Source organism: Aegilops tauschii, chromosome 4, assembly GCF_002575655.3.
Source record: "Aegilops tauschii subsp. strangulata cultivar AL8/78 chromosome 4, Aet v6.0, whole genome shotgun sequence".
In the NCBI taxonomy this organism is placed as follows: Eukaryota; Viridiplantae; Streptophyta; class Magnoliopsida; order Poales; family Poaceae; genus Aegilops; species Aegilops tauschii.
The window spans coordinates 60,520,164-60,533,018 of NC_053038.3; the positions used below are offsets into that span (position 1 = coordinate 60,520,164).

A 12,855-nucleotide genomic window follows, 5' to 3' on the forward strand; every position below is an offset into this window, starting at 1 on the left:
CGTTTGTTTAGGACCGACGCGTACCAGTGATTTGTATTATGAGTTATGTGATTTGATGACAGAAGTTTGTTCAGAGTCCCGGATGAGATCACGGACATGACGAGGAGTCTCGAAATGGTCGAGACATAATGAATGATATATTGGACGATGTTATTCGGACACCGGATGAGTTCCGGGAGGTACCGGGTAATTATCAAAGTGTCGGAAGGGTTACCGGAGCCCCCCTGGGGAAGTAATGGGCCAACATGGGCATTAGGGGAGAGAGAGGGGCAGGCCACAAGGAGGTGGCGCCCCCCTTGGGGAATCCGAATAGGACTAGGGGAGGGGGCGCGACACCCCTTTCCCTGTCCCTCTCCCTCTCCCTTCCTTCTTCCCCCTTCCACCAAGTGGAATCCTACTAGGACTTGGAGTCCTAGTAGGACTCCTCTCTCCTGGCGCGCCCTACAGGGGCCGGCCGGCCTCTCCCTCTCCTCCTTTATAAACGGAGGCAGGGGGCACCCTAGAACACACAAGATCAATTGTCTTAGCCGTCTGCGGTGCCCCCCTCCATAGTTTAACACCTCGGTCATATCGTCATAGTGCTTAGGCGAAGCCCTGCGCCGGTAACTTCATCATCACCGTCGCCATGTCGTCGTGCTGACGGAACTCTCCCTCGTCCTCAACTGGATCAAGAGCTTGAGGGACGTCATCGTGCTGAACGTGTGCTGAACACGGAGGTGCCGTACGTTCGGTACTTGGATCGGTTGAATCGTGAAGACGTTCGACTACATCAACCGCGTTACTAAACGCTTCCGCTTTCGGTCTACGAGGGTACGTGGACACACTCTCCCATCTCATTGCTATGCATCTCCTAGATAGATCTTGCGTGATCGTAGGAAATTTTTGAAATACTATGTTCCCGAACACCTACCCATGTCGAATGTCCATGGAAAGCACTGCTGCCGGCGATGCATAAAGGTAAGAGCATCCCTAAACCAACCTCGTATATTCAGGTGGGCCGCCCGTCACTGACCGGTCACAATTTTTCAATCCAGAAGGTCCCTTCAAATGGGTCTCAAAGGTCCGGACTGACCGACATCCCTCATATCCAGCCAAAATATGGGCGTATATGGGGCGCCCGGGCGCGTTCGGACGCGTCCACCACATAGGACTGACTAAGGGGTAACACGTGGACTCGCTCGGAACCCAGCGGTCCGACGGACACCTCCTTCGTCACCGTGGCGTCAACGTCACGTGGCGCTGCTTCAGCTCACCGCCAGAGACCAAATTCATCTATTTAAGCCAGTCGACGTCCCGCAACTCTAGCCCATCCACCTCCCCCCTCTTCGCGTTGCCATTCCAAGCCAATCCACCTCGTCCCTCTCTCACTCCGGCGATCTGCCCACGCTCCGGCGCTCCGCCATGGTCCGGAGGAAGATCACCTACTACGCACTGCTCACGCGGGAGCACCAGTACGAGATTCAGCAGGAGATCCGGGTGAGACAAGCCGCGTGCGCCGCCCACATTGCTGCCGGGCTGCCTCCGGACTCGCCAGAACTGGAGGAGGAGTTCGGGGAAGAGGAGGGAGAGGAGCTGGCTCCGATGGAGGTGGAGAAGGCGGAGCCGAAGCTGCCGGGCTTCAACATGGAGCAGGCGAAGGCGGAGTTCGCCGTCGCCCAATCGGAGGAGATGCGGAGCAGCAGGCCATCCTGGAGTCCATTCAGGATTAGGCCTATGTGGAGGCCAACCGGGCGTTCCTCCGGTAGGAGCAGGTGGCGTCCGAGCGCTCTTCGCCGAACTCGACGCCGGAATAGAGGAAGAGGAGGCTGGGGCTGAGCAGCCGGATCTGCAGCTGCCGCCCATGCTGCCAGAACCGGGCACGGAGATCGTCGACATCTCCGACGAGGAGTAGCTAGTCGTTTGCATGTCTTTGTATGGATTTAAGAATCTAAAATGTTTGACATATCCGGTTGTAGATGCTCTAACGGTGGATTCTGGATTGTGAGCGTTTCCCTTTATTCAATGGAATTTTGGATTGTGAGCGTTTCCCTTTATTCAATGGAATTTACAAGCAACTGGCTAGCGGGTACCCATGTCGAATGTCCATGGGAAGCACCGGTGCCTGCTGGTTCATTCAGTTCAATCCACACCGGCGGTGTCCTGAGAACACGGCTCCGACGCAAAGGACAGTTTAGCGTCTTTTAGGTCGTACACGAACCTTGTGTCCACCTGCTGCAGCGCGCCGATGACCGTCCGCTCGCCCGGGCTCATGGCAAAGCACAGGGCGGGACCGTGGAGCCTGCCCTCCACCGCCGTGAACAGCTCCTCCGGCTTGACGACCAGCCTCGCCGTCTCCTCCGCGAAGTGGAAGGACAGCGACTGGAGGTGCCGCTTGATCTCCGCGGTCTTGCGGACGCACAACCCGTAGCCCTGCCGCTGGATGCGCTCGGCCCTATTCCGCCGCAGGTCACTCCAGACGGCGTCCTCCACGACGCGATACGCCTCCCGGGCCAGCACCGTCAGCGGCGTGCCGGGGTCGATCACGCACCCGCCCTGCCCGCCGCGCCGCCGGGCGAACATCTCCGGCCTGATCCGCGTGAGCCTCTTAGCGTCCAGGCTGATGCCCACGAGGCTCACGTAGTACTGCGACTCGTGCGCGTCCAGCGCCGGGAGGATCTTGGTCGTTCGGAGGCCCGGCCGGCTCGGCACGTCGGCGCCAAACCGGAGGAAGCCATGCCGGCTCGCCCCGCCGGAGAAGAGGCAGTACGAGAACCGCGTCTGCCCACGCGCCGCCACCTGCATGACGAGGGAGGTGGGCATCTTACCCATGGCGGCGACGCCCGCGAAGGTGCGCTGGCTGTTGAAGTGCTCGGCCGAGTGCGCGCACCCGAAGACGAACTCCTTCATGGACTCTGGCCCCATGGTGAGGTTCTCCAAGGCCACGAAGCCGTGCACCGACATGCCGTGCTCGCCGGACAGGTGGAAGGCGCACTGCTGCCCCGCGGGCTCCATGGGGTACGGCGGGTGGCAGATCTGGCTCGTGCCGGCGACCTGCTGGAAGGTGGACGAGGCCTTGGGGTCGAACAGGGGGCCGCGCTGTGGCTGCTTCGGATTGCAGGGCTTGCACTGCAGCCACATCAGGCTACCCGAGGCGTCGAGCTTGAGGTTGTAGTCGTGCCGGCCTTTGCCCGAGCCCAAGCCAACGACCACGCTGAAGGCCATATCGATCGGCGAGGCCACTGGTGGGCGGAGGGTGGTGACGTTCGCCTCCGATGGAAGAAGGTCGTCCAGCCGGCTCTGGACGTGGAGGAAGCCGTCGTCGCGCAGCGCATAGTCATGGTGGGCTACCAGCCGGAAGCTTGAACCAGCGCCCGAGCTAGCCATGGCAACTTTTGGGCTGCCCGCATCAGCATCGGCAGGCGGTATCAGGTGGGTCGTGATGAGCGCCATCAGGAACACTACGCATTGGAGAGTGCTCTTGATCGCCATGGCCATCGATCTAAGTGTGGGTTGTGGCCGCTCTATTCTACCTCGGATGGAGGGATATATGATATATCACGTATATATAGCACATCTACCACTCTGACTTTGTACTGTATATCTTTAGGCCACTGAAGCTAGAGTTGGAGATACGGCAGTGATCACCATGGCGGCATTTGACGTCAGTACAACAGCTTAAAGATGTTCTTTGCCAGGCATGTGTAGACCGATCTATTGTACTCCCTCCATTTCTTTTAGTCTGTATATAAGATTTGGTCAAAATCAAACTTTATAAAGTTTGACCAACTTTGTAGAAAAAAAAATCAACATCTAAAACACTGAAGCTGTATGGTATGAAAATTAATTTCATGATGCATCTAACAATATTGATTTCATATTGTGAATCTCAATATTTTTTTCTATAAACTTAGTCAAAGTTAACAAGGTTTAACTTTGACCAAATCTTATATGCAGATTAAAAAGAAACATAGGAAGTACTGTTTTTACCTTTTTTTTGCTACGAACTTGGGGAGCTTTATTGCATAATTGTCATATGATTACAATCTGCCCTCAGGCTACTAAGGAGAAAGGATGGACAGCCCTCCAGCCAACAGTCTGAAACCAATAAGGAACATGCCTGTTTGGCGCATAGGTCTGCCATAGCATTAGCATCCCTTGAAACATATCTAACAGAAAAAGAGATAAAACTTGTAGACTTCTCCCCAATATCATCTAGAATAGGCGCAACAATTGACCTCAAACTGTCGTGCGACGACCAGAGGTTGACAACCTCTAAACAATCAGTTTCCATCACCCCATGTGAGAACCCACATAGCTGAGCGAAGATGACTCCCTCCCGTAGAGCTAAGGCTTCGGCAATGAGGGGATCTGTCACCCCTTGGAAAGGTTTACTCCAAGCTCCGATAAACGGCAGGTGAGAAAGGGCTATCCCGGCCCCTCCTGCACACCGAGCTTCGCTGTTGATAGCACCATCCGTGTTGATCTTGATCCACCCCACATCAGGCAGACGCCACTGGGCCCCCGACACACCGCGTGAAGGCTTCGGAATGTCAAGCATAATAAGATCATCACGAACTAATTTTACCGCCTGCACTGGATCATATGACACCTTGTCATGAGTCCATCGATTTCGATCGGACCATATTGCATGCATAATAGTAACAATTTTGCATCTGTCTTGGTTTTCGATGATGTCGTCCATCAGCACATCCCTCGCCCAAGTGGCAGGGTGTAGCCTTGGTAATTTGAGACCCAAGAAGTCTCTGGCTGCTGCCCAAAACAGCCGGGCATGTGAACAATTTATCAGTGCATGTCGCAAGTCTTCCACTGCCGCCTTGCATAGATCACACACTGCCGTCATCCTAATATGACGATGCTGAAGGGTAGCGTAGTTCGGCAGAATTCCACGTAAGACCCGCCACCAAAACACACGGACTCTGGGGATAACCTTCAGTTTCCACAAGGCGATCCACATGGGTCTATCTGAAGTTTAAGTCTCCGCTATCGTTCCTTCCTCTAGAGCTGAACACTCTTTCCGAGTCACTAGAGCACGATAGGCCGTTTTAACAGAATAGACACCGGACCTCTCCAAGTCCCAAGCAAGGTAATCCTGACCACCAGCCGATCTGAACGGTATGTTCAAAATAGCATCCGCATCTGGTGCAAGAAAATTCCTTCGGACTTACCTTCGGATATCAATTACAAGTTTTTCGGCTATGTGTACAGTATACTGTACCAGCCGTCCGCTCTGCTCTGGCATCTACTTCGTTCTTTGGCCTTAGGCTGCTACCCTTTTTTTTCTTTATTCATGGGATTTCTAAAACGTGGGAATAGAAAGAACACATAAATAAAATGTCCAAATACATATTGAATACTACAAAAATGTATGGTCATTTAATTGTACATAGGAAAAATGCAACACCCCAATTTTTTTGCATCTTCCTTTTCTTTGAATTTCATTCATGTGGATTTGGTTGAATTTTGATTTGGATCGTCTTTTGGGAATTTATTTGGACTGGAGTTCAAACCATTTCATATGGTAAGTGAATATGACTATGACTTGGACCAATTCATATTGGATGTAAATGAAGGAAAGATTATAACAAGTATAAACTTGCTAATCAAGATGGGAGGTTAGATAAAATTTCAACCAATCTTTGTAACCCCGCTTTATCACCTTGCAGACCTTGTTGCATGGCGGCACCAAGCCAAGGAGGGGTTATGGTTGCGGTCATTGGTTGTTCTATATACTTTGACCTCTGACTTGCCACTTGAACATACATGAACTTGTTTATTAGTCGACCCCTTCTTTGGCTTGGTCAAGTCATGGTGCCACAAAACTGAACTTATCTTAGTGCGGTCACATTTGCCTTATCTAGGGAAGACCCTAGCTTGTTTTCACATGCCTCTTATTTTTATCACCATAACTAGGAGTTTTAGACATGTGTGCTACTCTGATCAACTAGGCACTGTCTAATCCCAGGAGCCTAGGTAGGTATGGTTATGCGCGTTAGAAATGAATGTGCCTCCGAATGAATGTCAACCTGGGCTTGTGCTAGATTCTTGACACTGCCCAGGAGCCTTCCTATTTTCTGTCGAGGTGGGTGCTGACAGTGACGCACTGGGCTGGGTTGGCCGGGTCAAGTGGAACTTGCTTGGTGTCCTTGGACGGTTGGAAGGTCGCCTTGTTGGCCGACTGTAGGGAAGGAGGATCCGGCACGGCCGGCTGCTCGCGGGATAGTGCCACGAGCAGGTCTAGCTGGCGCTTCTCCTCTGCAATGACTAGAGACTCAGTTAGCTTGGAGCCGGCTTCCGCGCACTTAACGGATTTTCTGTAGTCGTCTTCTACGGCGATGATGCCCTTGGGACCCGACATCTTCAACTTTAGGTAGACGTAATGGGGCACCACCATGCACTTGGCCAGCGCGGGCCAGCCCAAAAGCACGTGGTAGGGGCTTCTTAGATCCACCACCTCGAACTAGGTCGGCTCACGGCGAAAATTGTGCGGGTCGCCAAACAACACATCCAGCCGGATCTTGCCCGATGGAGGAGCAAGAGAGCCCCGACATGATGTCGTGGAAAACCGTCCGGCTAGGCTACAATCGCTTCTCCTTGAGGCCCAGCTTGATCATGGCGTCGCGATAGAGGAAGGTGTTGCTGCTACCGCCGTCGATGAGAACCCGCGTGAAGTGGCAGGTGCGCTTCTCTGAAGTGAAAGTGGGGTCGAGTACGAGGGCGTAGCCACCCGGTGTGAGCATCATAGCCGGGTAGTCCTCCCATCTCCAGGTGACCGGCTTCTCAGACCAGTGCATGAACTGAGGAGCGGGAGGGATGGTGGCATTCACCTCTATGGACCGCCTGCGCAGGCTGTGCTTTGATATCTCCTTTTTATTGATCCGGTATTGGAAGAAGAAAGGGTATCCCGCACCTATTTCCCTAGAGGTGACCCTGGGTATCGAACCCGCGAGAGGAAGACTTCCTTGAAGGAATGGTCTCTAGCAAGCTTTTTCCAAAGTGTAAAAATCCAGCTTTTGACCAAATCAGCGAGCAAATTGTGATTCAAACACTTATAATAAAAAGAAGGTACGAGAATGAGGTTTTAATGCTTACAACCATATATTGGTGTTGGGATAAAAATGATATTAGTTTGTGCTCGGCAAGTCACCCATCAAGAGGTGCTTGCTTCGTATTGGAGTGGGGGATGTGTCCAAATAACATCTTGACCGGCACAAGTCTTGCATCAAGAATCAGTTGTCTTACCGAAGGCCCTATCTGTCTCGCGGGGTTGCCCCGATAATTAAGATAATAATATCATACAAAAGCATTGGACGTTTAATGACCACACTTCATGAATCCCTAAGGATATGATCCATGTTACTCTACTAAACCTTACTATCACCGGTGTTCGGTATAACACTTCACAGTCCCCTTGCTCCTAGCCTCACTGGTGCTCAATCTCCATGATCCTGGGTACCTGCAGGTATGAAGATTGCGGACCAGACAAGAGACACTTCACGAAGCAATTTTATTTCACACATACGAGACGTTGTGTCAAAGACTTCCATTGATCCCTTCACCAAATACTCGGGGTTGCAAGGCTCATGCCTCATGCCATACCATATATACCGAACTACTCACACATGGAGATCAGATCGCGAGAAGAAAACAGTGAAGAACACATCTTGGGATTGATTGATGCAATATGTCTTACAATGGATGCCTTGTGCGATGCATGATTACAAGTATGAACTAGATGAGAGAGCACTATATATGGTGGTGGAGATGACTATGGAGGTGAAAATCGCGGCGGCTAGGGGTTGTGGATGAAGATGATGATGAACATGTTATGGCTATGCTCGACTCTCCTCTTTCTCCCCTTTCTGTTGACATTTTGACGGGTCCCCTTTATAAAATTTATTCAGGTGGACGACCTACCTCGGTTTCCATGCCAAACGACTGCTCATGTGAGCGCGTGTGGTCGCATGGAACGCCGTCTTTGGTCTTGGTTGCTTTCTGACGCCTCCTGATGACTTGTTTCTTCTCCATTTTCCTTTCTTTCCTTTCTCCCACGTGATTTCTTCCCTTTTTAGCCCATTTCCAATGGAAAAAATATCAAAGAGAGGATTTGTGGAATCCTTTGCATTCATTAGTCATTAGTGGCAATATCAGAGCGAATATCTCTCTTTTAATGAAATAATTCGGTTTCAACAAGGTTGAAATGAGTGTAAAAATATCACTCATCAACTCCCTCAAGCTTAAACTTTATTGTCCTCGAGCAACATAGAGAGAAATTCAAAGCATAATGTACTTAGTTATTTAAACCAAAATAATGAGAATGTTTTGGTTCGCATACGCTCGATATGCGTAGATATCCCTGTCCGTGTCAAAACCGGCAGATCTTGGGGTAGGGGGTCCCGAGCTGTGGATTCTCGGATCAACGGTAACAGGAACGAAGGAGACGATGTTTTACCCAGGTTCGGGCCCTCTTGATGGAGGTAAAACCCTACGTCCTGCTCTTGTTTATATTGATGGAGTATCAAGTACATAGTTGATCTACCGCGAGATCATATGTTGTGGTCTAAAACCTGAGGGTATGATGAATAATGTCATAATGATCTATCGACTAGCCTGGCCTCGGCTTATATAATGCACCGGAGGCCTAGGATAACAAGAGTCCTAGTCGAATACGTTGGTGGAGAGAAATCCTTGTCTTGATCATCAAGCCTTGTGGAATCTTCCTCGTGTGCGGCATGGGCTGCCCGAAGTGGCCCATGAGTGAACCGCCATGGGGGTCCTCAGCCCGATCCAGCTGGTCGGGAGACGATGTGGTGAGTACCCCTTAGTCCAAGACACCGTCAGTAGCCCCCTGAACCGGTCTTGAAGTTGGGGACGCTCTTCGGCTCTTCCAAACTGTTTTTCATCTTCGGTGTCGGTCTTGAAAATAGGTTCAACAAATCTTCTTATCTTTGATCTTGAGGATCACGGAAGTAAATTCGAAGATTTTACGCATCGGGTATCCGAGGAGCGCCTTTATGTTATCGGCCGTTATCAATGCCTTGTTATTTTTACGCCCACCTCGGGTTTGAAGTGTTTCCCGTGCGGCGGTGTCCCCTCGCGTCCGAGCTCCAACGCCGGACTGCATTCGAGGTGTCTTTTGCAGCCGAGCACCAACGCCGGACCGCTTCCGAGCTCCAACGCTGGACTGTATCCGAGGTGTCATATATTACCTTGGTCTTGAAAAAGTTAAAAGAGTTCAAATGAACTTAATGCCGGAGATGCCCTCTATGGAGCCAGCCACTTGCAACCGAGCTTTATGCCGGACTGCTTCCGAAGTATCTTTTGCAGTCGAGCACCAACGCCGGACTGTATCCGAGGTGGTGCACCACCCCGACCATGGGCTGATTTTTGTGAATTTGATTCCGAATTGTGCAATGTATTCTCTGCCGAGATGTATAGCTAGTAGCCCTCAAGGTGCGTGTTGGCCTAATATCCAGGATGCACCTGAAGGATAAAATCAAACTGCTGACCCTAGTAGCCCCTGAGACTCAGGTCGATTCGTAAAATCAGCCTGGGGATCAATTCCGAGCTCGGCAGCATACTTAGGAATAGAAACGCGGTGTAATATATTAGAGGAAATAGTGATCGGCGAACGGGCCCTTGAGATAGGGTTTTGAGAAGTCACCATAATATATTAGCTTGATGCCGGATAAGTCCCAGATGGTACCTATTGTTGTCCGAAGACGCGTTTGCGCATTGTCCGGTCCAGCCGAACACTGAGCACTTTGAGTTTTCTGCATTGAATAGGCAATGTAGTAGCCCCCGAGACACTGGTCGGGTGGCAACACCAGATCAGGGGATCGATGTGCCCCTTTAATATTACTGAATGATAAGCCCGAAGCCAAGTAGCCCCTGAGCTTTAATGCGGGCACGGGTGGACGAATTAAGGATCGGTATCCAGAGTAAAATTACAAATTATGTGTAATGATTCTATGTATCCAAGTACTTTACATCATTAATGCTCGGATCTGCATTGTACAAAACTTTGTTGACCGGCCATCGGCTTCAACCTCCTCGGCCAGAAGCCGGGGAGTGTTTGTCCTACTTTATAAAGCCTTTACAAGGGCAAAGGTTTACGACAAACAAGGCAATCCAGCGATATGGTTTTATAAACAAAGGTATGCAGAGATAATGTTATATTACTATTTGATGTAAGAAACATTGCTACCTCTTGAGCGTGCGTTGGTTTTTCCCTTGAAAAGGAAAGGGTGACGCAGCAAAGTAGCGTAAGTATTTCCCTCGGTTTTTGAGAACCAAGGTATCAATCCAGTAGGAGACTACACACAAGCCGCCTCGTACCTACACAAACAAATAAGAACCTTGCAACCAACGCGATAAAGGGGTTGTCAATCCCTTGACGGCCACTTGCAAAAGTGAGATCTGATAGAGATAATAAGATAAATATTTTTGGTATTTTTATGATATAGATCGAAAGTAAAGATTGCAAAGTAAAAATAGATTGGAAACTTATATGATGGAAAATAGACCCGGGGGCCATAGGTTTCACCAGCGGCTTCTCTCAAGATAGCATAAGTATTACAGTGGGTGAACAAATTATTGTCGAGCAATTGATAGAAAAGTGCATAGTTATGAGAATATCTAGGCATGATCATGTATATAGGCATCACGTACGTAACAAGTAGACCGAAACAATTCTGCATCTACTACTATTACTCCACACATCGACCGCTATCCAGCATGCATCTAGAGAATTAAGTTCATAAGAACAGAGTAACTCATTAGGCAAGATGACATGATGTAGAGGGATAAACTCAAGCAATATGATATAAACCCCATCTTTTTATCCTCGATGGCAACAATACAATACGTGTCATTTCCCTATCTGTCACTGGGATTGAGCAACGCAAGATTGAACCCAAAGCTAAGCACTTCTCCCATTGCAAGAAAGATCAATCTAGTAGGCCAAACCAAACTGATAATTCGAAGAGACTTGCAAAGATAAAAAATCATACATAAAAGAATTCAGAGGAGATTAAAATATTGTTCATAGATAATCTTGATCATAAACCCACAATTCATCGGATCTCGACAAACACACCGCAAAAAGAGTTACATCGAATAGATCTCCAAGAAGCTCGAGGAGAACTTTGTATTGAGATCCAAAGAGAGAGAAGTAGCCATCTAGCTAACAACTATGGACCCGAAGGTCTGTGGTAAACTACTCACACATCATCGGAGAGGCTATGGTGTTGATGTAGAAGCCCTCCGTGATCGATTCCCCCTCCGGCAGAGCACCAAAAAAGGCCACAAGATGGGATCTCACGGGTACAGAAGGTTACGGCGGTCGAAATAGGGTTTCGTGGTGCTCCTGGATGTTTTTGGGGTATATGGGTATATATAGGAGGAAGAAGTAGGTCGGTGGAGCTGCGAGGGGCCCACGCGGGTGGGGGGTGCGCCCAGGGGGGCAGGTGCGCCTCCCTGCCTCGTGGCCTCCTTGCTTCTTTCTTGACGTCCACTCCAAGTCCTCTGGATCACGTTTGTTCCAAAAATAACTCTCCCGAAGGTTTCATTCCGTTTGGACTTTGTTTGATATTTCTTTTCTGCGAAACACTGAAATAGACAAAAAACAACAATTTGCACTAGGCCTTCGGTTAATAGGTTAGTCCCAAAAACAATATAAAAGTGCTTAGTAAAGCCCATTAAACATCCAAAACAGATAATATAATAGCATGGAACAATCAAAAATTATAGATACGTTGGAGACTTATCAAACATCTCCCAAAGAAAATAATCCCGCTATCGGTTCCTTTCTTTGGGTTGTCATGCCGACTATGATCATGAAACCTCAACTCCGATCGATGGAGGAGAAAAATATTGAGGATTTAGTTCAGGGTAAGTTCCCGATCTCTGTGGCTTTTAATGGACCAAAATTTTCACTTCCGTCGTTGCCGACCAATTATATTCTTTAAGATGGCTAGCTTTCGGCTTCTCCCAGTCTGAGGTACTAACACGGATGACCCGGAAGTAACAATCACAGAGGTGCTCCCTTTACCTCCTAGCCGAACAATCGGGAACATAGGGGTAATCACAGGAGCCAGGCAACCCAGTTTGGCTGAAATCTTAAGTCAAATTGATGCATATTTATGGCTTTATAACGATGATTACGGAAGGTGGCCCTTGTATATTAAATACAAATGCCGATGATATGTTTATTTTGACTCCGTTGCGACCGTTTATCAGTTGAAAGTGGCCCATCGTCGGCTTCCACCCCCTTGTAGATGCTACGCAGGGTGTTTCCGCAATAACAAACAACCCTTAGCTGACGTCTCGGTGCTCGAAGGCGGTTGTGTTAGCGAAAACGAGGCAATCAGATATACAGGCTTTATAACTTTCACTTAGTCATAGGAGCTTAAAGTTGGGAGGCCGGCTACTAGCCCCTGGTTAGTATTCGGCGACAGCCGAGGTCAAGCCATAAACACTTTGGCCAATGTTATGAACGGCCCGTCATTTAACACAGTCATCAGATCACTGACCAGTTTACGCTTATTGTGACAGTCAGTTTTCGGCTTTCTCCACTGAGGTGCTTAACCATGCGAGCTGGAAGCACAATCGCAGTGGTTCTCCCTTTGCACACCTAGCCGAACAAAGCGGAACGTAGGAGGCAAGCACAGGAGCCGGGCAACCCAACTATTGACCAAAGACACAATTAGAAACCGATACATATATAGCAATATCCGAGAATATTTTTGCAGAATCTCTAAAGGTGTCCGACGTTGCACTATGAGACTTACGTTGGAAACACCCCAATAGTTTAAAAGTGCCATAGGCTCGAAAAGCCAAAAACTTATGTAAAAGCTT

The 12,855-nt window shown here is 49.3% G+C and overlaps 2 protein-coding genes across 2 annotated transcripts; both read right to left on the bottom strand.

The window, feature by feature from the left end:
- Window positions 1-1,993: 1,993 nt before the first annotated feature.
- On the bottom strand, window positions 1,994-3,523 carry LOC109768780 (aspartic proteinase nepenthesin-1-like). The gene has a single exon (XM_020327503.2). The coding sequence runs from the start codon at window positions 3,472-3,474 to the stop codon at window positions 2,119-2,121; it is 1,356 nt and encodes a 451-aa protein (XP_020183092.1). The 5' UTR covers window positions 3,475-3,523; the 3' UTR covers window positions 1,994-2,118.
- A 2,541-nt stretch (window positions 3,524-6,064) lies between these two features.
- LOC109768779 (uncharacterized) lies at window positions 6,065-6,391 on the bottom strand. Its single transcript, XM_020327502.1, has one exon. The coding sequence runs from the start codon at window positions 6,389-6,391 to the stop codon at window positions 6,065-6,067; it is 327 nt and encodes a 108-aa protein (XP_020183091.1).
- Window positions 6,392-12,855: the final 6,464 nt, after the last annotated feature.